The sequence below is a fragment of the Coloeus monedula genome, assembly GCF_965178545.1.
Source record: "Coloeus monedula genome assembly, chromosome: 20".
NCBI classification, from domain to species: domain Eukaryota; kingdom Metazoa; phylum Chordata; class Aves; order Passeriformes; family Corvidae; genus Coloeus; species Coloeus monedula.
Window position 1 is genome coordinate 5,003,156 of NC_138800.1, and position 24,124 is coordinate 5,027,279.

General features: G+C 60.8%; 3 protein-coding genes across 6 annotated transcripts in view; all 3 read right to left on the reverse strand.

Moving 5' to 3' along the window:
- Window positions 1–813: 813 nt before the first annotated feature.
- Window positions 814–10,906, reverse strand: LOC309580729 (ras GTPase-activating protein 4-like). 2 transcript variants are annotated; one of them, XM_082294903.1, is made up of 20 exons: window positions 10,791–10,906; window positions 6,355–6,411; window positions 5,875–5,988; window positions 5,529–5,590; window positions 5,282–5,411; window positions 4,920–5,001; window positions 4,630–4,761; window positions 4,459–4,550; window positions 3,879–4,002; window positions 3,619–3,772; window positions 3,259–3,323; window positions 2,944–3,056; window positions 2,687–2,873; window positions 2,322–2,459; window positions 1,894–2,217; window positions 1,732–1,815; window positions 1,467–1,602; window positions 1,271–1,391; window positions 1,118–1,176; window positions 814–973 (listed from the first exon to the last, which is right to left on the reverse strand). In XM_082294903.1, the coding sequence occupies exons 1-20, from the start codon at window positions 10,853–10,855 to the stop codon at window positions 852–854; spliced, it is 2,361 nt and encodes a 786-aa protein (XP_082151029.1). In that variant the 5' UTR covers window positions 10,856–10,906; the 3' UTR covers window positions 814–851. The 2 variants fall into 2 exon arrangements, with proteins under 2 accessions (XP_082151029.1, XP_082151028.1); XM_082294902.1 differs by having other exon boundaries at window positions 1,678–1,815.
- A 2,084-nt stretch (window positions 10,907–12,990) lies between these two features.
- LOC309580625 (uroplakin-3b-like protein 1) lies at window positions 12,991–14,862 on the reverse strand (the record flags this gene model as incomplete). Its single annotated transcript, XM_082294739.1, has 6 exons — window positions 12,991–13,096; window positions 13,215–13,341; window positions 13,661–13,737; window positions 13,829–14,060; window positions 14,150–14,296; window positions 14,817–14,862. 6 exons carry the CDS (start codon window positions 14,860–14,862, stop codon window positions 12,991–12,993), a joined length of 735 nt encoding a protein of 244 aa, XP_082150865.1.
- A 5,294-nt stretch (window positions 14,863–20,156) lies between these two features.
- DTX2 (deltex E3 ubiquitin ligase 2) overlaps window positions 20,157–24,124 on the reverse strand; it is a 35,087-nt gene continuing 31,119 nt past the window's right edge. For all 3 annotated transcript variants that reach the window (XM_082294577.1, XM_082294575.1, XM_082294576.1), the window contains 5 exons: window positions 22,277–22,347; window positions 21,539–21,697; window positions 21,292–21,453; window positions 20,598–20,687; window positions 20,157–20,476 (listed from right to left, as the gene is read on the reverse strand). In XM_082294577.1, coding sequence (XP_082150703.1) covers window positions 20,252–20,476; window positions 20,598–20,687; window positions 21,292–21,453; window positions 21,539–21,697; window positions 22,277–22,347 — 707 coding nt within the window. In that variant the 3' untranslated portion in view covers window positions 20,157–20,251. The remainder of the gene's footprint in view (window positions 20,477–20,597; window positions 20,688–21,291; window positions 21,454–21,538; window positions 21,698–22,276; window positions 22,348–24,124) is intronic.

Consider the following 24,124-nt stretch of genomic DNA (forward strand, 5'->3'; position numbering starts at 1 on the left):
TTTCCGGCAACGTCACTTCCGCCCGGTGCCGCTGTCCGGCCCCACAGCGCCCCCAGGCGGGCGGGAGGACTCGCTGCAGACAAAGGCACCAGCGGGACCAGTTACCGCGGGGAACTGGGGACGGCAGCAGAGGCAGGGCTGGCTCCGACTTCAGAGCCACCCGTGCGGCCACCGGCGGTTGCAGGAGGAGAACAAACACCAGTGACCCCATCAGCGGTGTCCCCACTGCAGACACGGCCGCGGTGCCCAGCCGAAATGGCACCAGCAGGGGCACTGGTGACGGCACCACTGCCACCAGTAACACCAGCAGTGCCGTGAGCAGAGAACCCAGGGATGGCACCACTGCCAGGCAATAGGCCACCAGCAGAACCCCCAGTGATGGCACCAGTGCTGCCACCAGTAGAGCCACCAGCAGTGTTTTCATCAGGCCACCAACAGGACCGCCAGCAGCAGTAGGGCCATCAGAAATGGCAGCAGCAGGGACATCCAGCGATGGCAGCAGCAGGGACATCCAGCGATGGCACAGTGCTGGCAGAAGCAGGGACATCCAGCGATGGCAGCAGCAGGGACATCCAGCGATGGCAGCGGTGCCAGCAGCACTAGCACCACCAAGAGAACCCCCCCAGTGTTTTCATCAGGCCACCAGCAGAGCCACCAGTGATGCCACCACCAGTAAGGCCACCAGAAATGGTGCCAGCGGGACCCTAAGAGATGTCACCAGTGTAACTGGTCCCAGTAGCACCACCAGTGCCCACCCCCAGCCCCAACAGACAGACAGGACACGGCTGCAGGGTACAAAGTGCCTTTATTGCCACGGCCGCCGTCCCCCAGGCGGGAGGACTCTGGGTCTCTCACGTCTGCAGCTGCAGCAGGGTCGGGGCCGCGGGGGCCGGGGGCTGCGCCCGGCGGTGACAACTCTCCAGGTCCCCCAGCACCGCGAAGAGCCGGCTCAGCCCCTCGGGCAGGGCAGCGTCTGCAGGAGACAGGAGGGACAGTGAGACCCCACAGTCTCCCTGGAGTCACCCCCAAACCACCACAGCCCCCTGTGACCCCTGAGGACATCTCCCAACCAGAACACCCCCAATAGGATTCCCAAAATCCCCCACCTCCAACCTACCTTCACCCCGAGGGCCGTTCTGGGCATCCTCGGGCTCCAGCAGCTCCCAGTACTTTTCCCTGGGGAGAGGGGGAGGAGAGGGACGGGCCCTTGGCAGGAGGATGAGGGGCTGCAGGAGAGGTGCAGAGGGGTCTCCCGGAGGCAGGAACTCACCTGAGGGTCCCCCGGAGGCCCTGGAGGTGCTGGAAGAGGCGCTGAGCCTCCACCGTGGGGTCCAGGGGGTCACTCCAGTCCTGCAGGGTGACGCCGTGCCGGGTCCGGTCGCATCCCAACCCTGCGGGGCAGTAGGGTCACCATACACGGAGACACCCCAAGAGCCCCGAGCGGCTCCGGGGCCACCTCCCTGTACCTGTCCTGTCCCGCTGGTGGCAGCAGCTCCATTTGTCCCCACGGAAGACGCCGGGGTGGTAGGAGCGGAGCACGCGGGGGTTGTTGCCGCACACCTTGCGCAGGGCTGACAGCCACTGGTTCAGCTCGTTGACACACTGCGGGAGAGAGGACAGACAGAGGGACCCGCGGGCTGCGACAGCGCCCGGGGTGTCCCCGCTGCCCCCACCCACCTTGCACTGCAGGTAAGCTGTCTCCTGCTGCCCGCCCGTGCCCATGTAGAGCACCTGCATGACGTGCGAGCTGCCGAAGCTCTTCTCCTCCACCTTCTCGGCCGCCAGGATATCGCCCAGGGCGATGGCACCGATACGCTGATGGAGGGGACACACACACAGAAGGGGTCAGTGCCACCCCGCTGCCACTCCCCCGCCCCTCCAGCACCCCCCTACCTCTGCACTGGGGCTCTTGCCGAAGCTGAGGGCCTCCCCGGTGAGGCAGAAGTGGAGTTTCTTGCCGGCGGCAGCAGCGAGCAGCGGCCCCTTGCCCCGGGTCTTGGGCACAAGGAGCAGCCCTTCCTTCACCACGGCCGGCGGGGGCCCCAGCGGCCGCCCCTCACCCTCCTCCTCCCCCTGCTCCTCCTCCGTTCCCACCAGGCGGGTGATGAAGTCCCTCATGCGGGCGGTGCCCTGCTGCAGGGCGGGCAGCAGCGGGGACAGCCACGGCTCCTTGGCGCGCCCGGCCGCCGGCTCCATGTTCCCGACCAGCTGGATGGCCTGGAGAGCCCGGGGATGGCAGCGTCACCCCCAGGAACCCCAGCTGTCCCCAGCAAGAAACAGCCAGGCACCCCAAAGCCTCGCCCCGGTGTCCCGTGCCACACCTTGGCCAGCAGCAGCAGCGTGCGGCTGGTCCGCGCGTCCGCGTGGGTGTCCCGCAGCTGGAACAGCTTGGGGGTCATCACGGCCGGCGAGAAGAAGCGCAGGCAGAGGAAGCTGGTGACAGCCACAAATTTGGCGTGCTGTGACCACCGAGGGGGTGGGGAAGACACGTGAGGGTCTCTCCCAGCATGGGACAACCCCAGAAACAGCGATGCGCCAGTGTCCAGGGCTGCTGTTTGGGCGCCGCTCGCTGCCCCCCTGCCCGAGAGCAGACGCCACTGGCCACAGCTGGGGACCACACCCAGAGAGCCCTGTCCCCTGGGGATGCCCCTGTTTGACCCCACACCGTCCCCCGCCGCAGCCCGACCTGGTGCTGCGGGAAGCGCTCCCCGACGCGCTGGAAGAGCTGCCGGAACGCGGCGCGGATCACGGGGGGACACGCCGGGGCCGACCTGACGATGGCGTCCAGGAGCTCGCTCAGGTAGGACTGGAGATGCTGGCGGCCCTGCTCGATCACCTCGCCCTCCGTCTGCACCCGGTGCAGCCCCGAGCACCTGCGAGCACCGTCTATGTCACCCCCAGGGCTGGGGCCACCCCTGCCCTGCCACCCCACGAGCCCCTTACCCGACATCTTTGATCTCCACCTTGCTGGGGTCCAGCTCCACGTATTTCTTCTCCTCGAACACGCGGGTGATGGTGGGTCCCAGGACAAAGTGCAGGTATGGCATCCCTGTCACCTGCCGAGGGACCACACAGGGGACAGTGATGGGCTGCAGGTTTGGCACCCGACCCTGGCACCCCCAGGGTCACCCAATGGATTTTCTCCAGCCTTCCAGCCCCAGGGGAAGGCACAAGCACACCAGCCCTCCCAGTTCTGCCCCTGGGAATAGCCCAGGGCCAGGATGACTTGGCAAGAGCAGGTTTTGGGTGGTGTGGCACCTTGAGGAAGGACTCCATCGACTTCGAGGCCAGAGAGTTGCTCCGGAACAAAGTGTTGGGCTCACCTGCAAAACAGGAGAGGGTCCATGGCCTGGGAGACGGACACAAGCCATCCCTGGACAGCTGCAATCATGGGGGGCATTCCCAGAGGCTGTGCCCTGCCCCCCTGGCCATTTCCATGGGGGTTACGGGGATTTCCTAACCTCAAACCACCTGCTCCTCTACCAACCTCAGCCCATGAATTGCTGGGATGAACCCAGCAGATTCCACCTCAACCATCACTCCCAAAAAATCCCCACACAAGGCCCTGGAGGTTTTGCAACCCCAGGAGATGATGGGAAGCCTCCACTCCAGCCTTACAGGGCTTGGCCAGCTCCAGCTCAAAGAGCAGGTCCAGGAACTCCTTGATCAGCCCTTGGCCCAGGAAGAGTTTGACCAAGTTGATGGCGACCTCCTGCCGGCACTCGGCCGTGGTGGTTTCGTCCAGGAGGGTGACCAGGTGCACTTGGCCGTCCTGGAGGAGAGAGGCACCATGATGTGACAGCCCGAGGCAGGCAGACACCACAGCACAGAGCTGGGAAATGTGGCTGCTCCAGCAGGGCTGGGCATGGACCCCTCACCTGGCGCCCTGACTTCACCTCCTGGCACAGGAGCTGCACCAGGGGCTGGTAGCAGTGGGAGGGAAGCACCGTCTCATCCCGAAGCTTCACCTGCAGCTGCAGCGAGCCCAGGCTGCCTCGGCGCCTGCAGGAGCACGGGGTGGGTGGGTGGGATGAAAGGATGGATGGGTGGGTGGATGGGTGGAGGGATGGATGGGTGGATGGATGGGTGGACGGATGGGTGGACGGATGGGTGGACGGATGGGTGGACGGATGGGTGGACGGATGGGTGGATGGGTGGGTAGATGGGTGGGTGGATGGATGGGTGGATGGATGGGTGGATGGATGGGTGGATGGATGGGTGGATGGATGGATGGGTGGATGGGTGGATGGGTGGATGGATGGGTGGATGGGTGGATGGGTGGATGGGTGGATGGATGGGTGGATGGGTGGATGGATAAGTACTTCACCAAGCAGGTGGCCCAACACTCTAAACTACCCCTCCAAAGGGATGATGCTTCCCAGGAAAATCCCCTCCCTAATGCCCCTGAGGACACTGGGACCCCCCCAGCACAACCCAACACCCTCTGCCAAAACTCACTCATCCTCTATCGGCTTGGACTTGTCCGGCCACAGCCTGAACCACCCCTCCTCCTGCCCGGCCGCCTCCAGCCCCTGGACGCTGAACACCACCTGGGAGGGGAAGGCAGGAGAGGGCTGGGTGTGCAGCTGGGCAGGACCCTGGCAGTAGTGACAGGGTTGGGGGGCTCACCTTGCCCAGGAAGTCATTCCTGCCAACGAGGTCCCAGTCCCACACCTCCACGCAGAGCTTCTCCCCGGCGGGCTCAGCCAGATCAAACTCGAAGGTCTCGTTCCAGCGTGGGTAACAGGATTTCTTCACCACCTGCAAAGGCAACAGGTTTTTGTCCCCTCGCCAGGTGGATCTGTCCCTCAGGGACACCAAGCTGGGGGTGCTGGGGGACAGGGATGGCTCCGGGCTTCCCCATGGGTTGATTCCACCTGCACCCTTGGCAGGTTGGGGATGGCTGAAATCGCACTCACGGTGCTCTCCTGTGTCTTCCCGTTGTAGCGCAGGCGGACAAAGGGGTCGGAGGCACCATTCCTGTCCTTCCTGGCCAAATCCCTGCCGAGAAGAGGGGGAATTTGCCAGCAAGCTCCCAAAATACCTACAGGCACCCATGGCACCCAATCCCCTCTCAAGTAATCTCAAGATATATGTCCCAAAGACCTACAGTGAGGTAGACCCTGCCCCAGCACCCCCGTCAGCTGCTGGGTGGTGAGGAGGATGCTCTGCACCCAAGGGACCAGATACACCAGGGAAACTGAATCATGGAGCGGCTGGGACTCACCACCCCTGTCCCAGCTGCGCACACAGCCCCTGTCACCCTCATGTCCCCTCTCACCTGGCCTCCAGCACGGAGCAGCGCAGCCGCCGGCTGCCCTGGCTGCCCAGGACCTCCACCCGCAGGTGGATCTCCCCCTGCACCTCCTCGTCAGGGTCCACCTCGCTGAGGCTCATCCAGCCGCTGTATCCTGTGGGAAAAGGGGGGATCCCCATGGAGGGGTCATTGGGGAACCCCGCAGGACCAGCTTGTCCAAGGGGTGGGAGATGGGTCCCTGCTGGGACCCCCTGGCCACTCTGTCCCCTACCCTTGGGGTGCTCTGCCAGCATGTCCCGGGTGATGCAGACCTTCCCAATAACGTCATCACGGCTGGAAAACAAAAGTGGGAAGCAGGACATGGCACGGGATTGGTGCCCAGGCAGGACAGCCCCCGCTTTGGGGGATCCTAGACGGGGGCCACCACGGTGTGTCTGTCCCCATGGAGCACATCAGCCACCCTCTGGACAATAACCTCGGGAATTAACTTCACCCATTTGTGTCCCAAAGCCCAGGGCAGCGTGGCCAGGGGTGGATTCTCTGGTGTCTCCACTGGGGCTGAGCATGCACAGAGCCAAAGCCACCAACCGAGTCCACAGGCCAAGCCCCCACCATACCTGAGTGCATCCTCATCCATGACGTAGATGGAGATGCTGTGGAAACCGGGCTGGAGCTGCACCTCGTACTCCTCCCCCCAGAACGGGGACAGCGTCTTCCACACCGTGGCAGTCCTGTGGGGCAGGTGGCACTGGTGACACAGGGGACAGGGCTCCCCCTCTGGGGACCTTCCCAGCTTTTGGGAACACATGGCTGGGGGCAGGGATGAGTCTCTGTCCCTGTCCTTGTCCTGTCTCGTGGCTCTGGGCTGGCAAGACACAGGGGTGGCTTATAGGGGAAGGGGGCCATGAGCTGTTAAACCCCCTTGTGTCTGCAGGAGCATCTCAGCCCAAAGCAGGGAATAATAATGAAAGATAAATAATAATAAATAATGATCTTAACAGTAATGATAATAATAATGTGCCTGCAGCAAATCTGCCAGGAGCAAGGTTTGGGGCTCCAGCAGTTTTAGGGACCAGCCAGCGACCTGGGCAACTCACCTGATGATGGCCTCATCGTCGATCTTCACGATGCAGTACGGGTCACTGCTCCCCGTGCTAGAAGGACAAGGGACAGCTCTGTCAGTGCCACCAGCCACAGCCTGGCCACCACCCAACCCACAGGGCTCTATGGCCATGGGTGACCAAAGCCTTCAGCCCTGACACCCTCACAGAACGGAGACCTCGTAGAGACAAAGCCCCGAGGGAAAAGCTGGGCTCCAGAGGCTGCCAAAGGCTTCCATGGGTGGACTTGGCCACAGCTGCCAGCACAGGGTGACCCCGGCTGCGCTTCCAGACCGGGGACACTCCTCCCTGGCCGTGTCCGGCTGCTGCGTCCTGCTGGCAGCCAGAAGTGGCTTTTCCTTTTCCACACAGGAAGGCAAGGAGCAAACAAAACCCACCCTTTCCCCAAAACAGCTTCAGGCACCTGCAGCCCAATTTCACACACCAGGAGTGAGGCCACAGCAGCCTCCTCCAGCCCCAGAATGCTCCCAGACCCCCAACACCACTGCAGGGATGGGGACACCCCTAGGGACACCCCCAGGGATGCAGAGGGTGTGAAGGGCAGTGACCACCATGCTTTGACCGTGCTTCCTCCCTGGGGACGACCCAAGTCATCCTTGCCCAAAAATAATCACGGCTGTACAGCTTATTGCCCCGGTTCATCAGAAACAGGGTCAGGGGTGGGGACTCCAGCCAGGGACAGAGGAGATGGGACCTGGGGGCTGGCCAAGGTCATGGAAAGGCTGTGGCTCCCATCCCACTGGCACGGAGCAGCCTGCTTGGAGCATGGATAACTCATTAACACCAACCCCAGTGGCACTGTCAGCCAACGACAAATGTCCTGGGGAAAGGGAGGATGCACGGGTGGGGGCTTGGGGACCCCAGGCATTGAGTGATTTCCACATCCCAAATGCAGGGAGGCTGAGAGCCAGCTGCTGGGGGGATTGAAAAGGTTTTGGGGGCGATTAAAAAAGTTTCAGGGGATCCAAACGGTCTTTGAAGGGACTGAAGGGGTTGGAGGGGGCTGAAAGGGTTTTGAGGGGGACTGAAAGGGGTTTTGGGGGATTCAAAAGGGGTTGGAGGGGACTGAAATGGTTCTTGGGGGAGACCAAAAGGTGGTTTAGGGGAATCAAAAGGGGTTGGAGGGGACTGAAAAGGGTTTTGAGGGGGGACTGAAAGGGGTTTTGGGGGATTCAAAAGGGGTTGGAGGGGACTGAAATGGTTCTTGGGGGAGACCAAAAGGTGGTTTAGGGGAATCAAAAGGGGTTGGAGGGGACTGAAAAGGGTTTTGAGGGGGGACTGAAAGGGGTTTGGGGGGAATCAAAAGGGGTTGGAGGGGACTGAAAAGGTTTGGGGGACTCCTTGCCCCGCTAAATGCGGCTGCAGGGGTTTCTCTGGGCTGTGCATCCCGGGTACCACAATAACATCCGTGTTCCCAGGCACTTCCATCCCTTTGGCCCCGCGGGGCTGGCAGTGCAGCAGGTTGCCAAGAGCTGCTCGCCGGCTCCGGCTCCCATTCCATCCCAGCCGCCCTCCGGAGAGGATTTTTAAGGAGAGCCGCGGGTGAAGTGCCATTAATCGGAGCCCATTGCTGACATTTCCTGCCTTGTGCAAACCATCGGGGATGCCGGGAGCGGGCAGGCGGAAAGGGAGCAGCTGCCCGCTCCAGCCGTGCCCGGCAACGCGGGGCTGCCCCGGACGGCAGCGGCAAACCCTTGTCCCCAGCGCGGGGACATCCAGCACAGCCACGTCCCCCGGACGCCGCGGAGCCGCTCAGGCATCGCGTTTTTCCAGGGATTCAAGCACAGGATGGGCAGAATCCATCCTCGGTGGGAGGTGCCCGAGCTGCCACGCGAGGCGCAGCCTTGGGATGAGGATAAATCCCTGCTCCAAAGGCAGGCGCTGGGTGACATCGCCCGCACAGAGCCGCTGTCCCGGGATGTCGCGAAGGGATTTGTGGCGCTGCGGGCTCGATGGGTGCGGGGCTGGCCTGGGCACCCACCCCGGCACGCTGGGGGCAGGGAGGGAGCTGGAAAGGGGAAGGCCGGGCTTTGGAAAGAGGAAATGAGCACAGGCAGGACTGGGGGAAGGGGGAAGGAACCCGCAGCCACCCCTCCGGCAAAGGAACGGTGGAGGGCTGGAATTAAAAATTAACTGGTGTATGCAGCAGTGCTGCTCTGCCCTGGGGGGTGGTGATAAAATAAATAGAAATTTAAATAAAAAATAGAATTGAAAAGGAAAGAAAAAAATAGAATAATAAATTGAAGAAAAATAGAATAAAAAATAAAAGTGAATTTAAATATAGAATAATCAGTTGAAGAAAAAATAAAAGAAAAAAGAAAAGAAAAGTAGAATTTAAAAAAAAGAAAAATAGTACAAAAAATAGAGGAAAAAAGAAAAAAGAAAAAAGAAAAAATAGAAAAAGAAAAGAAAAAAGAAAAAAAGAAAAAATAACATAATAAAAGAATAAATAAATGAAGAAATAAAAAAAGAGAAAAGGGCAAAAATGAAAGAAAAAAATAAATTTAAAAGTAATAATAAATAAATAAATAAAAACAAGGAATAAAAAGTAAAAAAGTGAAAATAAAACTAGAATAGATTATAGTAAATAAAAGATTAATAAATATTGGCATTGTTTATTACCCAACAAAAAATAATCCGATAAAAAAAATAAATAATAAAATAGGGATTCAAATAAAAGAAATTAAATGTCACATTAAAAAATCAATATTAAGTAAAATAAATTTAAAAATTGAAAACCATTTTTAAAGAGTCAGGCAGACCCTTTCCCTTGCTTTCCTGGGATGAAGATGGGGGGAAGAGCCTCAGCTGGGGGGGGCTCCCGTAACTCCCTGTGCCAAATCCTGTGGGATCTGGGGGTTCCCCACGGGGATTTGGGGGTGCTCCATCACCTCTGGCTGTTGCCAGCAGGGTCTGAGCTGCCCATGCAGCGGGGACACCCCGCGGAGGGAATTCCCAGGAGGAAACCAGCGATCCCAAAAGCCGTGCCAGGGCAGGGAACCGGATCCCCTGAGCGGAGGGGAAGGGGCCGGGGCCAGACACGGACAAGGTCGCGCTCGGGTTTCCCTCCCCGCTGTCCCAGCCCAGCGCCACGTCCCAAAGCCACCGGTCCGGAAAGCTCCGCTCCAGGCGCTGTGGCACCCGGGGGGCTTCCCGGCTCTCCCAAAACCCAGAGCCTGCCCGTGCTGGGTCAAGCTCCGGCGGGGAGTTGTGCCAAGGGATTTAAAAATCAGGCCCTGACACACGGGATTTAAAAAAAAAAAAAAAAAAAAAAAAAAAAAAAAAAAAAAAAAAGAAAGAAAAAAAAAAGTCATGTTTCTTTCCTTGTTTATCCTCTTTTTCCATGACGGCTGCAGGGATTTTTGCTGGTTTTCCGGCTGCCGAGCGCTCCTCAGCAGCTTCCCGCTGCCTTGGTGGTAGCTGGGGGCACCCTGGCGCTGTCCCCACATCCCACCCCACAAGGGCCAGAGCGATGAGGATAACACCGGGATCCGCCGGGAGGGAAATCCCGACCCAAGGGCTGCCCCCCGCACCTCAGCCAGGTGGGATGGAGCCGGGAATGGAGACACAGCACCGGGGCAGCCGCTGCTCCTTTGGGGATGGATGTACCGGCTCCTGCTGCGCGTCCGGGGGTCCCTGCGGGGTGTCTGTGTGGTGGGGACAGCCCTGTCCTGTGGCAGCACAGGGGAAGCCCCCAAACTGGGAGCACTGCTTGGAGTACCCAAAACACTGCTGGGGGTATCCCAGAGCACGGGGTGATCCTGGGGGAGAACCTCAAACCCATCCCGGGGGGTGTCCCCAAATCGGGGGGGACCCACAGCACCCCTGAGGGAGCCCCGAAAGCGCTGCGAACTTCTGGGGGCACACAAAAATATCCTGAAGGGAACCCCCAGAGCAAGGGGGATCTTAAAGCCACACTGGGGGAACCCCCAAAGCAAGGCAACCGCTAAGCCATCCTGGAGGAAACCCAAGGCAAGGGGGATTCCAAAGCCATCCTGTGGAGAACCCCCGAAGTACATGCACTGCTGGGAGGTACCCTAAATCTACCCTGAAGGGAACCCCCAAAGTAAACACACCGCTGGAGGGGACCCTAAAGCCACCCTGGGGGGAACCCTCAATGCAAGGCAACTCCAAAGCCATCCTGGAGGGAATACCCCAAGGGGTGATACCCCAAAAGGGGATCCTAAAGCCACCTTGGGGTGAGCCCCTAAATCACATGCATTGCTGGTGGCCCCCCAAAACCATTCTGAGCAAGCCCCCAAAGCAGGGGGGACTCTCCAAAGCCGCCCCGAGGGTGGTGTACCCACCAGGGACCTGTTGGGGGGACACCCCGCAGCACTCCTGGGAAAGAGGGGAGTCCCTCCGGGATGCCGCCGCCCCAAGCCTTTCCCGGCCCCCGCGGGGGCACTCACATGTCCTTGGCGGGCAGGTTCCTGCCCTCCACGATGCGGATGGAGAGGGCGCTGCGCCGGGCCATGGCGGGCGGGCAGCGGAGCGGAGCGGAGCCGAGGCGAGCCGAGCGGAGCCAAACAGCGGCCTCGAACCCGCGGCCCCGAGCACAGCGCCCATGTGCGGACCGGCGCCGGCGGCCGCCAATCAGCGCGCGGGGGCGGGGAAAGGGGCGTGGCCTGTGAAGGGTGGGCGTGGTTTCGCCGGGGTGGGCGGGGCCGGGCTCCCCGCGCTACCGGGGTCCCGCAGGGTTCCCCCGCTGGGTCCGCTCGGTCCCCTCGGTCCCCTCCAGCCCCCGGCACTGCCCGAGGCTCCGGGGCCGTGCAGCTCCGGCCTGCCCAGCCCGGCGCCCGCCTGGATTGGACCAAACCCACACCGGACCCGTCCGCGCCCCCCACGAGTCTGGGGGACTGCAGCATCGGCCGCTCCGCGCTGCCCTGCACCCCAAAACCATACCGTTTTCTTGATTTTAAACCTTTTCTTTGTTTTTAAAGTACTGCACCTCCTGGCTGCAGCACCCCCGAGGGACAGGTGGCATTTCTAGGGGCTTGGTGCCCTAAATACCAGCGGGGGGACGGGGAACCCCACTGCGAGACCCACCTGGACTCGAGGACTCGGCCGGCACCCAGAGCTGGGGCTCAGGGCTGTGCCGGCCAAGATGGTCCTTGGCATTTTCGCCGCGGGGACACTGCAGGGACACGCTGGGAACACACTGCTCTGTTCCTACAGCACTGCCCCTCTGCCTCCCCCGCACAGGGCGACAGCAAGGGGACAAGGCGCAGTCCCCGCCACCATCCCACGAGCCTCCCGTGTGCCAGCTCCAGCCCCACAGGCGGTCGGGACCACATGTCCACCTCCAGCCACGGACGCGTGGCAGGTGACAACCCCCCCACAGCCCTCGAAGCCGCTTTGCAGGTGAAGCAGTTGTTTTATTTCGTGGCACGGGTCGTAGGGCGGAGGAGACCCGCGTTTGCCGGATGGAACCATCCCTCCGCTGCTCCCACGCTGATCTCGGCAGGAGTTAATCGCTGGATTTGCTTGATTTCCCTTGGCAGGTCTCCACGGAGGCGGCTCCGGCAGCGGGGGCAGGTTGCTAACACCCCTCCCCGGCGGCACAAGGACAGCCCGTAAGGGCGCTGTGACCGGGCTGGGGGGTGAACGTGATGCTGCCCTTGGCGCGGCGCCTGCGGGGGGAAAAACGGGGCTTTTAATATTTGTACACCGGTACACACACACCTGCCCTGCCTCCACACTAAACGGGATTGCCTCCAGCACCAGCGGGGTCTCATCCTGCCCGGGATGCAGGATCAGGGCACCCACATCCCTCAGATCAGCATCAGAGACCCACATCCCCGTGTAGGATCAGGAATGATGTATCCGGTCCCTTCCAGCCGCTGGTACAGGATCAGCTCCCCCTCCCCCGCCCCAGCCCACTCCCCACGAGTGCAGGATCAGCCCCCACATCCCCCAGATCGGCATCAGGGACACCACCCAGTGCAGGATCAGACACCCCGCGGTGCCGATCCCCTCTTGGGATCTCATGGCTCTCAGGGGAGCACCAGCAGCACCCGGGAAGGATTGGGCCAGCTCGGGGTGGGGGAGCCCCTCCTCCGGGCTTGGTCAGGGAGAGAGCTTTGTAGGATTAAAGGGACGCGAGAAACACCCCCCTACACCCACCGCCCCCACCTCACGGGGCATTTCAGTGCTCCTCACCCCAGCATCAGGGCTGGGGCGGGGGGGTCAGGCTCCCCTCGCTGCCCTGCACCCAGGGGACTTTCCCCCATCCGAAGTGGGCACAGGTGGCACCGATGCCCCAGCTGGGTGTGACAACGCCTCCCACTCCAGAGCATCCCTGGCCGCACCCTGCCCCGCGCGGCAGCTGTCTCCCACCCAGCCATGGGGCTCAGAGTGGGGGTACAGGGGGGCCATGGGGCTTTCCAGGAGGCTGCGGGAAGCATCGAGGAGTCACAAACAGGACGCACCGGCCGGGCACAAAGCGTGCGGAAAAGCCTTTAATGTCCCTCTCCACTGCCCCCGTCCCGGGTGGCAGCTCCACAGGGGTCCATCCACAGGGATGGAACGGGGGGGTCACATTTACACCCGAACGGGGGGCGCGTGGGGAGGGGCGGCGGTGCCGGGGGGCGGCGGGGAGGCGGCGGGGGCTCAGAGCCGGGCAGCCGGCTGGTCATAGACGTGGTGGGTGTTGTACCGCCGCACCGTCACCGACTCCGGCTTGCTGAAGGTGCTGCTGTCGCCGCACGAGTCCGAGCTGGGGAGGGAAGGCGGGATGCGGGATGAGGGTGGGGACCAAGCGATGACGGCGTCACCCTCTGACGCCGGTCCCGCGTGCCCAGCACCCTGGGGTGGGACTTGGTGGTGGCACTCACCAGAAGACGAGCATGGCCACTAGTCCGGCCAGGAGGATGGCGAAGAGGATGGAGAGGATGGTGGTGATGGCGATCATGCCGGCGCTGTGCCTGCTGTCCGTCGTGGAGATGCTGCTGGCTGGCTTGGCTGGGGAGAGAGCAGCAGGAGAGGGAGCAGGATGCAGGGATAAACACCCCGGAGTGGCTCAGGGGGTCCGGATGGGTGACGGCGTGTTCGTGTGTGCCAACACGATGTGCCATCACACGGTGCCACCCTACACGAGTGAGACCCGCGGCAGAGCCCTGCCTCAGTTTCCCCAGCTGCTCACAGGAACACTCACCCCAAACCACTCTTGCTTAGCATTCAGCCCCGTGGGACCACCCCACACGCCCAGGACCACCCCATATCCCCCCTGGACGGCTGCGGGCTGGGTGCGGGGGCAGGACGAGCACCCCGGCAGCGGTACCTGTCCTCAGCGTGATGGGCTCCGACCACTCTGTTTCAGCCACGGGCTCAGAGCCCTGCAGGGCGAGGAACTTCACCCTGGGATGGGAAGGGAGGTTGGCCACGGTGCCGTGAGCCGGGGGGCGGCCGGCAGCCCTTGAGGGGGCCAGGTCCCCCCGAGGAGGCTCACCGGTACGGCCCGGGGCCGGGCAGGGGGCCGTTGCAGGTGGGTCTCGTCTCATCCCGGGCGCAGCTGGTCTCGCTGCCGACGCGCAGCACCGTGATGTCCTCGGCGGGTTTGGGGCAGGGGTAGTTGGCCAGGGTGGCATTGAGGGTCATGTAGGCAGAGACGGACTTAGGGAAGCGCTGGAATGCGGTCTCGTTAGTCCCCGGCGCCGCGGTGTTGTTGAAGGTTAATACGGCTGCAGGGATGAGGATGGGGGTGAGGAGGGACTTGGTGGGCGGCACAGGGACCCCTGCACGCCCCCTGCCCCGGGTTGCTCGCACCTACCCTTGTCCAGGGCCACCACCAGCCAGATGTCGGAGGTGTCGTAACTGCCGAAGATGCAGCGGGGCTGGTCCAGCACGAAGGTGGAGGCGGTCGTCGTCCCCTCCAGCCGGGGGTTCTGGGTCAGAGCTGGCTTGTACGGCAGCTGGGCTGCGGTGAGAAGCCAAAGGAGTGAGGCAGAGGGTGCGGACCCTCCCCTGCAGCCCCGGAACGGAGGCTCTGACCGGCGGCCGCGGTGCCGGGGCTCGGGGTAGGGACAAGGACAGGAGGCAGCTGACCCCTGGGATCTCGGCAGTGGGGCCTCCGCTCCCCTCCCACGCCCCGGTTCGGGCTCAGACAAATGTCTCATGAAAAGAGGAAGCAAAGAAACTCCGTTTCTTTGGGGGGCACCAGCTGCCCTGTGCCTCCAGATTCAGGGGGGTCCTGGTGGACCCCAAAGGGGACCTCCAGAGAAACCCACACTGTGCCAGTCAACCAATACCAGTGACACCAGAGACTAGAGCTGACACCCAGAACAGGATCCAGAACAGGGGGGGCATCAGCTGCCCTACACCTCCAGGCTCAGGGGGATCCTGGTGCTTGTGCACGGGGGATCCTCATAGTGCCAAGGGGGATCCTCATAGTGCCAAGGGGAATCCCGAGTCCATCCCGATGACATCCTTGGACTCACCTATGGCGTGGGCCGCGGGCACGAGCAGGAGGAGCAGCGGGAACATGGTGCGGTCGCCTGGGTGCCGAGGGCGAGAGTGCGAGCGCTGGGGCTCCGCGTCCCCGTGGGACCCGCCTGTGGCCACCAACCGCCCACATTCCTGCAGCGGCCGCAGCCCCGTGGCAAACAGGTTGGGCTCGTTTCCCCGGGAGCGTTTGTTGTGTTTGAGCACCCGCCGGCGAGGCGTGCTGAGAATCGCTGCGTTTGTGGCATGGGTGGGTGAGAGCCTCACCCAGGCAATGGGCAGAGAGGGACAGCCCGGGGTGATGCGCTCCGCAGACCCCACCGGTGCTAGCATGTGTCCCCCAGACCGACACCAAGTGCCACCAAGCCAGGGCCCCACGTGGTTTTTGGGGTCGGTGCCCCCACCCTCACAGCTCCCACCGTGCATGGCCAAGGACCAGGAAGAGGCAGTCACAGATGTAAAATCAGCTTTTACTTGACAGGACACTTCATGTCTAGTGGAAGTTGTCCCTGCCCATGGCAGGGGGGTTGAAACAAGGTGGTCTTTATGGCCCCTTCCAACCCAAACTGTTCCATGATTCTCTGACAAGGAGCAGGGGGCTGGGGGGAAGAGTGGCACAGCCCAGGGGGGCTGCACCTGCAGCCAGGGGGCAGGGGCTGGGGCAGGGCCGGAGGGATGTGGTGGGTCCGGTAGGATCTGCGGATGAAGGCGTCGGTCCCCAAATCCTGGTGGCACAGGGAGCCCCACACCTTGGCTCTGCCGGGAGACAGAAGCAGAGGCATCAACTGGGGTCTGTGGGGCTCTGCACCAGCCACCCCCAAGGGGCCCTTTCTCCTGCAAACTACGGCAAACCCCCAATTTAAGAAAACAAAGGCTTTTTCAACGTTAAAAAGATCTCCATTTCTTTGCTGATGGGGTTGCCAAGTTAAGGTGCTCTCCTGAGGCCCCTGTGGATACTCCCCACCAGCAGCCCCCCATACCCCAGGGCTCCGAGCACGGCGGTGGCGAGCACGGCCCCCAGGCTGGCCAGGATGGAGGCGATGACCACCACATCACTGCCACGGCGAGTGGGCGCAGGGTCAATGGTGCCCGGGCTGACAGCTGGAAGGAGGCGGGATGAGGGATAAGGGGAACACAGGGGGCTCAGGGATGGTGTGATGGAAAAAGGAAGGATGGGGTGGATAGAGGGACCGGGGATCACTTCTCCCCGCAGGTTTTGGGGTGATGGCACAGGGCCCATACTGAGCCATGTGCCAGCACCCCAACCGGGCAGGTACAGGGGACCCGCGGGGGGTGGCAGTGCCACAAGTACCTCTGCGCAGGAGGATGGGCTCCGACCACCGCGTCTCCGCCTTGGGGCCGCGGCAGCCCATCAGCAGGAACTTCACCCTGCGATGGGTACGGGGGTGATCCGGGGGGACGAGCACGCCCTGGGTGCCGAGTCACCCCAGCTGGGAATTGGGGGTTCCGGCCTTACCTGTAGGGTCCCGGGGAGGGCAGGGGCCCATTGCAGGGGTCCTGTCTGCCCTGGTCCCTGCACGCCGTGTCATCCCCGACCCGCAGGACGGGCGAGCTCGGTGCCGAGCACGAATACGCGGCCGCCGCCGTCTCCAGCGTCATGTAGGAGTGGGCAGTGGGCAGCTGCTTGTACGGGGGCACGTCAGCCCGGGACCGGGGGTTTCTGAAGGAGGCTGATGCTGCACAGCACAGATGGAAGCTGAGTGGCTGCAGTGAGGGTCCCCATGTCCCCTGCCCCTGCCGGAGCAGCGAGTGCTCACCGTTGGCAAAAGCCACCGCCAGCCAAACGGTGTCGGAGGCATCGGCGTGGCCGTCGAAGACGCAGCAGGGCCTCTCCAGCGCGAAGGTGGTGGCAGTGACCTTGCCCAGCAGTGCCATGGGGGGCACGTGGGGCACATAGGGCAGCCGGGCTGGGGGAGTGGGCAGTGAGCGAGGGGACTCCTGCTCTGCACCGCTCAGCAAGCGCCTGACCCCAGCCCGCATCCACACCAGTGCTGGCACAGGCGGGTGTCACAAGATGCCAGTATCAGGGGGACAGCACTGGTGTGGGGACCCCCCAGCCAAGCCCAGCCCCATAACCCTGTCCCTGGACAAACGCCTCGCAGCCCCTCCAGGCCCCGGTCCCCCTCTGCCCTGTTCCCCAGGGAGTCACCCAGGTCCGCGGCTGCGCCCGTCCCAGCCAGCGCCAGCAGCAGCCACGGCAGCTCCATGGTGTTGTCCTGGTGGTGCTGGATGTGCTGTCCTGCTCAGCTCACCTCGTCCCACTGCCGAGGGGACGAACTGCCCCCAGTGCCCCCGCAGCAGGGACCGCCTGTCCTGAGGAGCCGGACCCTCCCAGCCCCGCATTCCTGCACCGGCTCTGCCGGCCCGGCCAGACCCCGCGGGCAGAGGGGAGCAGCTGAGCATCCCGGGTCACCCGCTAGTCCCAAACCCCCTGGGAACCGTCCTGCAGGACTCCCGAGGCACCTGCGAGGAATCGGGGCACAAGCCTGTGTTGTGACAGGGGAAACTGAGGCACAGAGGAGGCACATGTTCCAGGAAGGGTTGGCAGGAGTCACAGTCTTTGTTGGCACTATGGGGGCAGCCAGGCAAGTCGTCCTGGACCCCCACTCGCCCCACCAAGACCCGACTCCCTGGGGGTGCCTTGTGTCCACCAGGCCCCCGGAGCCAGGGGTGAGCCCGTGCCCCATTGGTTCAGGTGCAGCCAGCCCTGCCCCGCGGGCAGGGAAGCGCTGCAGAGCATCACACCCGAACTCACCCACATCCCAGCGTTCAGGTGAACGGCCCCACTCAGCACCGGGAGCACGGAAGCATTTTGAGCTCTGGGGCCACCCCACCCTGGCATTTCCCCATCTATCGTACCCCTTCCGAGCCCTTGGGATGGGGGCAGGGACATCGCCCTGGAGCGGGAGCTGCCCCGCGGCTCGGGAGCCCCTCACCGCCGCTCCCCCCGCAGAGGGGTTGGAGCGCTCACGCTCCCGTGTTTGCCAAGGGGAGCGGCTGCCCACTCCTGCGTGGGAGGAGATTTTCCCCCCCTTCCCAAGGGGCTGGGACCGCGCCTTCAGATTAAGTGGAAATGGGGCATTCAAAGATTACAGCGTCCAGCTGCAGAGGGAAAAACAGGCGCAGCTGCAGCCTCCGTCCCTCGTCCTTCTTATCCCCGCCTTATCCCCCACTCCTCTCCGGCAACACTCGCCCCGGGGACCCCGGCAGTTCCCCCAGACCCCTCCTTGGTGCTCCCCGGCCGGCAAGGTGCCAGCAGCAAGGTGAGGGGCAGGGTGGGTGACGCAGGGGGGTGACGCAGGGGGACAGTGAGTCACAGTTTCAGCTGCCGGGACCCAGCATAGCTGCGGGGTCAGGGCTGGGCTAATAATAACCACCCTGTGGCAGATGAGCCATCACCGCAGGGGGCTGGGAGAGACACTCTCCTCTCCTCTCCCTGAGCCTGCAGCTGGGGAGGGGGGACACGAGGATTTTGGTCAAAGCACTGATTTGGGGCTCTGGCCCCAACAGGCACCGTGGTTATGCTTTCACCTCACCTTCCAAAGCATCTCCCTGCACCACCGTGCCTGAACACCTGGCTCTGCTCCTTTCCACCCCCTTGGATCCCCGTGCCAGGGGAGCTAAGCCACCTTGAGCACAGCATAGAGAGGGCAAGGATTTTAGGAGATGCCTCGTGTCCAAAAACAGGGCAGTCAGGGATGAGCTGCTGAGCTTGGCTGGCTCACCACAGCCCAGTGCCCCTGCCCTGGACCAGCCCAGACGCAGGGAGGCTCCAGCTGATTCACACCCAAGAGTAGCTGCTGGAGATGCCTTGGGCCAGACTCAGCAGGAAATTCTTGCTTTGCACAGGGTTGAGTGAACACTGCTTCAATTTTCGCTTCAATTCACTGCTTTGATGGCTGGAACAAGATGATCCAGGGATTTGAACTCAAAATCTCCCCCTGTCGCAAGCAGGGTGGGAAAGGAGCAGACAGAGCCCATTCGTGCAGAGCTTAGCAACACAGACACGTCACTGCAGCTCCCAAGGAGCTGCCATTCCTGCAGCATCCCCAGATTTCACTGGATAGTTGAGGGGCTTCCCCTCAGAGCTTGCAAGCACAAGACAGACACTGGGGAAAGCTCCAGCCCTCAACGGCTCAGAAAAACCTTTAATTTTTATAGTGGCAGGACAGGAAGCAAAGTGCCCCTCTCAGCTGGTCCAGGATGTCCTGGTCCCAGGAGGATGTCAAGGTAGAGCTGCCACAAAGCCCAGCCACATCCCAGATTTGGCACATGGCACCAGTGCCAAAGGGATGGATTGGATGGATTTAATGTGCAGCTGGGTCTGGTGGCTACAGGGAGGGGAAGAGCTAGAAACAGCTCTTCAAAAGGTATCAGCTCGCAGGTGACAAGCAGCCTGGGGACAATGTACAGTAAGGCCACCAGGACTGGGGCAATATCCCATTTGCAAGGTACTAGGCATCCAGAACAGGAACATGCTTCCAGCCAAAGCACCACTGCTGGCTCCTGGGCTGCTGGGAGGAAGGTGACCATTACCAGCTGGTGGCACCAGCATCCCTGCAGCAGCAGCACCACAAAGCACAGCAGCTCCTCCCTGCATAGGCATCACTGAATTGCTGCCATTTCACCTTAGAGAGGGAAAGGTTCTGCTTCTCGTCTTTGGGATGAGAGGAGTGGGGCTGGCAGCTCACAGCAAGAGCAGGGTGGTGCAACTTCCCACAGGCTGGACACTGGTAAGTCACCTCTGCTGACACCATGGCCACAGACCACCAAACTTCAGTGGCCAAAGCACTGACAGGCTGGAAACACGACCCCTGGGACCAGTGTCCTGCCTCCACCAAGATGTGTGTCCTTTCCCTCCTCCCTCCTGGCTGGATTGATGGAGCCATGGCTCCATGGAGCTGGCTGGTTCCCCACAGAGAGCCTCTGAGGGGGAGGCACCCCAAGCCCTGAGGCAGCAGGAAGGCAGAGCAGGGACTTGCTGTGACAATGAAGAGTTTATTGGGACCGAGCAGAGATACACGGCAGGAGGGAGGCAAGAGGTGCCTCAGACAGGGAGCTGAGGTGTCCCAAAAGGAGGACCTTGTTTGGCTTCCATGTAGTCCATCAGAAGCAAGGCACTCTCCTCTCCCATCCTGTCCCCAGGCATTACCAAAGGAAGGTCCTGCCTTCCCCAGGGGATCTGTCACCTCAGGACTCTCATCCCAGCTGCACCTGGCTGCAGCCATCAATCCCACCCAGAGACACAAGCACAGCTTCTACAAAAATATCCTTCCCTCCCTCCCTCCCCCCCCCCAAAATGTGAAGAGCGGGCAGGGCTCCCACAGAACTGTTATTGCTCAGTGTGACGGGTGGTCAGACACGGGAACTTAAGGCATCAGGAATAAGTGCACTAGGTGGCCCCTGAGGCTCACTGGCCCAGGCAGTCCTCGGTGACACCCTGGGCAGCCAGCTCTGCCAGCACATTGTCCAGATAGTTGGGGTCAGGGTAGCCATGGCCACTCAGGTTTGAGTCCATCTCAGTCTTGTGGTGGATCTCATTCCACACCACCGTGTTGCTCTCGCCCGTGGTGTTGGAGGTGCCCACCGTGAAAATCAGGCGTCTCTTCCAGGCCACCTTCAGGAGCTCCAGGACCTAGAGGGGGAAAGGAAAAACAAAGCTAAGAGCAGCAGCTATGAGACTTGTGCCATGAATGCAGCCTGCCAGAAGCTTGACAACCCAAGAAGGGCGATGTTATCAGGATGTGATATCTCACCTTTCTGCCCTTCTCATTGTCTGGTAAGTAACAATAGCGAGGAAAGCCTCTGGCTGTGTATGGCATCCCAGGGTTGGGGTGCTCGGGGCCCTGCAAGAGATGAGACACAGTTGTCATGGACATATCCATCATATGGACTGGACAATCCCTCAGCAGCAGGATCTGCTGCCCATCCCAAACCAGCTCTTCCACGTAGAGGCAGCAAGGTGTCTGGCTTGTTCTTCTGGGACATGTGAGTATTACAGATCCTCCAAAAGCAGTCTCATGCTGGGATACAAAGCCAGATCTAAAATCTACTTAAATTCTGGTGAGAGACAGCCCCAAACCACAGCTTTTTCCATGTGGTCTGGTAACACCTTAAAAAGACCACACAGCTAAAATCTTTGAAAGTTCACTGCTACCACTGAAACCAGCGTGGGCTGTGAAACCAGAACATGGGATGTTTCCCACCTTGTTTTCAGGGGCAGTCTCCTCCCTGCTTCAGACAGACATTAGAGTTTACTGCAGGTGAACAGCTGGGGCTGCTCAGGAGAAGATCTCTGATGGAGAAGATCCTCACATGTTGAAGAAGAGCCAGAGCAGCTGCTGGCTCCAGGCACCACAGGCTGCTCAGCAGAGGTGCTGCCCTGGATGCCAGCACTTTTCTGGGAGGCTCTCACAGCTTGTGCTGTTTGCCAGCATGCTGGGCACTCACCTGGATGCCCCTGCTGATGTGATACACAATCCGGATTGTCCCACAGTCCTTGTGTCCCGGGAGGGACTGGGGGAAAGTGGAGATCTCCATCTTCCCCTTGGGCTGGGTACCGGTTTTCTCTCCGTAGATGGTTTTACAGGAGGGACACTGCAAACTGCCATCCTGCCGGGGGAGAGAAGCCACATCAGAGCTCCACAGCCCAGCCACCTGCACACAGGGGCCTGGTGAGGATGAGGCAGCTCAGTACCTTGTTCCCGTTGGAGTACATGGCCAGCACGCAGAGCATGTGGAAGGAGTGCTGGCAGTTCCTCAGGCGACCGACTGCCTCTGGCCTGATGGTGCTGGACTGGCACGAGTCGCTGTAGCCCGAGGAGGAGGACAGCTTCTCCATGCAGATCATGCAATCCTAGAGGAGAAACCACCACGTGGTGTGAGCACAGGCTGGTCCTCAGGACTGACACACCAAGGAGATGCTTCAGGAAGATTTCCTTTCAGCTTTAATCCCTCCCTTTGACGTTTAAGGACACAGAGACAGGTTTCCTTATCTGGCTGGCATCACCCCACTCCACTTCCTGCATTGTCCAGGAGGTGGAGAGCTGTCATCAGTCAGAAGGAAGAGTATGGTTACATCCTGCTTCTCTGCAGAGCAGCTCCAGTGCAGGGTTTGATCTCCAGTGTTGATCTCTGAGCACTGAGACCAGAACCAAACTCTTTCCTCCAAAGGAAATGCAGAGGCATTGCAGGATGAGCTATTCAACCCACACTGTGCCTCCACCACAGTCCTCTGATGAGGACAAGTCACCAGTTGTCACATGTGGATTTCAGACAGTGCTGAGGACTCTCCACCTCATGTCAACAGTGCCACTGCAAGCAGCACCATGTACCACACCAGACACCCAAGGAAGGATGGTCCTTGGGCAGTGCTGTGGTTTTCTTGGTGCCCCAGTGAACTGGGCAAGCCAGAGTTGCTTCACTGTCCTCTTACCTCATCAGCAGGAGTGCCCTTCAGCTCTTCCAGGTACTTCTTCACCACTGATTCTGGCTCTGTTGGTGTGGCTGCACAAGGAGAGATGAGAGACAGAAGTCAGACACTGCATGGTACGATGGGCACGTGTGGGGCGAGCTAGAAAGAAGGGAGACAAGCAGGTCACTGGCCAGGATGCCAAGGAGAAAGGTCAGGGTTAGAGGGGGAGAAGAGGCCGCTCCAACAGATCCCTACAAGCCTAGCAAAGGCTTTGCTTTCAGCAATGGCTCCCACTAGGGCTGTGAGTGCCTGTAGCTGGTGTGCTCCACTTCTCCCCACACACCCCAAAGTAGCACCAGGCACATCCCAGCCGGACTTTCTGTGCCCACCCAGAAGCCATCAATCCTGATGGGACAGAGGATCACACAGACTGTTGTTAAAGGAGAAAAAAAGGCATTCCCCCACCACCCCAGCTGGTGCCCAACAAGGAAACCCAGCAGCACACTGAGCTTCAGGCCCTGTTCTGAAAACAGCACAATGAGCTCCACATCCTTAACATGAAACAGTGGCCTCTCTCCTGAGCTTCCACACACTCATACCCGGCAAGGCACCGTGCAAGTCACCACGTGTATGAACCAAACCAGCTTTTAACATGAACCCTATTTGCAGCACAACACAGTATCCTTGCATCTTCCCAAATGTAATCCCTGGTCCCATCCACCCAGGCACAAGCACCTGAGCAGCCCACCAGCCCCAGTAGCCTGGTTCTTGGAGGCATTATGGGATGAAGCAACAAACATCACACAACACCAAGAGCAAATTACCACTGAGTGCATCCACTGTCACCTCAACTCCCAGCCCATCCTCCAGGAGCTGCCCAGCAAGGCTTGGTTTAAGGCAGGGAGCATCCCATGCCTCTACAAGGCACCTGGCTCTGGGTGAGAGGAGAGGAGCTCTTTACCAGTCATCAGGCCTGCCACAGAAACTGCCAGGCTTTTCCACCAGCCTGGGAGAGGAAACATTTGCACAAGCAGGAGGCAGAAGACAGATCAGTCACTTGGCTTGGGGGAACCTCGTCCTTCCTTCCTTCCTGAATCCACTTCTGGGGGCCATCAGGAGAAAGCAGTGCTGTGACCAACAGGGTGGCCAAGGCACAGCTCTTCCTTCTCCTGTCCAGGTGGATGCTTTAGCACAGAGGGTCTTGCTGCTCCCAACTCCACGCTCCCAGGAGGACACAGAGCATGATCACGTGGATCAGCCAGGGATCAGAGCTGCAGCTGCAATGCATGACCCATCCTCAGCTCTCCCCATCCACTCTCAGGCTTTCAGGGAAGACAGAGGCTTCACAAGCATTGCCTCAGTGATTCAAAAAGTTGCACATCAAGAGACAGCCACTGGAGCTGTTATTCCAGCCCAAAAAGCCATGTCTGTCATGAGCAGGAAGGAGGGGGTGCTATTTTCTGGATAACCACTTTTCATGGAGAGACAAACACAAAGCAGAAGGGAAGGACTGTTCACATGCCACAGGTGCTGTTATCAGGCAAAGGCTGGGATGGCACAGATCCTCTACCAGGTAGAAGCCCCTCATTCCCTAGAACACTGTGGAAGGGAGCAAGGCAGAGCACCAACATCCTTTAGCTAAGATGACTGATGAACTGAGGGCTGGACTCTCCTAAATGAAAACACAGTGATTAAGATGAGTTATTTTCAGAAGGGGATTCCTGGCCATCCTGAAACACATGATTTCTGGCAGCAGTAGCAGGAGGAAAGGATGACTGAGCACACAGAGCAAGAAGAGGAGCCCAGGAGGTGAAGGGATGCTCACTTCAAGTGCCAGCGCTGAGCAGGAGGGATGCCTGACATCTCAGG

What these genes read in the sequence shown, in the direction of transcription:
- LOC309580729 (XM_082294902.1), bottom strand. Translation starts at nt 10,855, where the DNA reads ATGGCCCGGCGCAGCGCCCTCTCCATCCGCATCGTGGAGGGCAGGAAC. An exon ending in TCCAAGCCGATAGAGGATGA is followed by an intron (nt 4,003 to 4,458) that starts GTGAGTTTTGGC and finishes GTGCTCCTGCAG; the next exon opens with GCGCCGAGGCAGCCTGGGCT. An exon ending in GTGGAGATCAAAGATGTCGG is followed by an intron (nt 2,874 to 2,943) that starts GTAAGGGGCTCG and finishes CGGTGCTCGCAG; the next exon opens with GTGCTCGGGGCTGCACCGGG.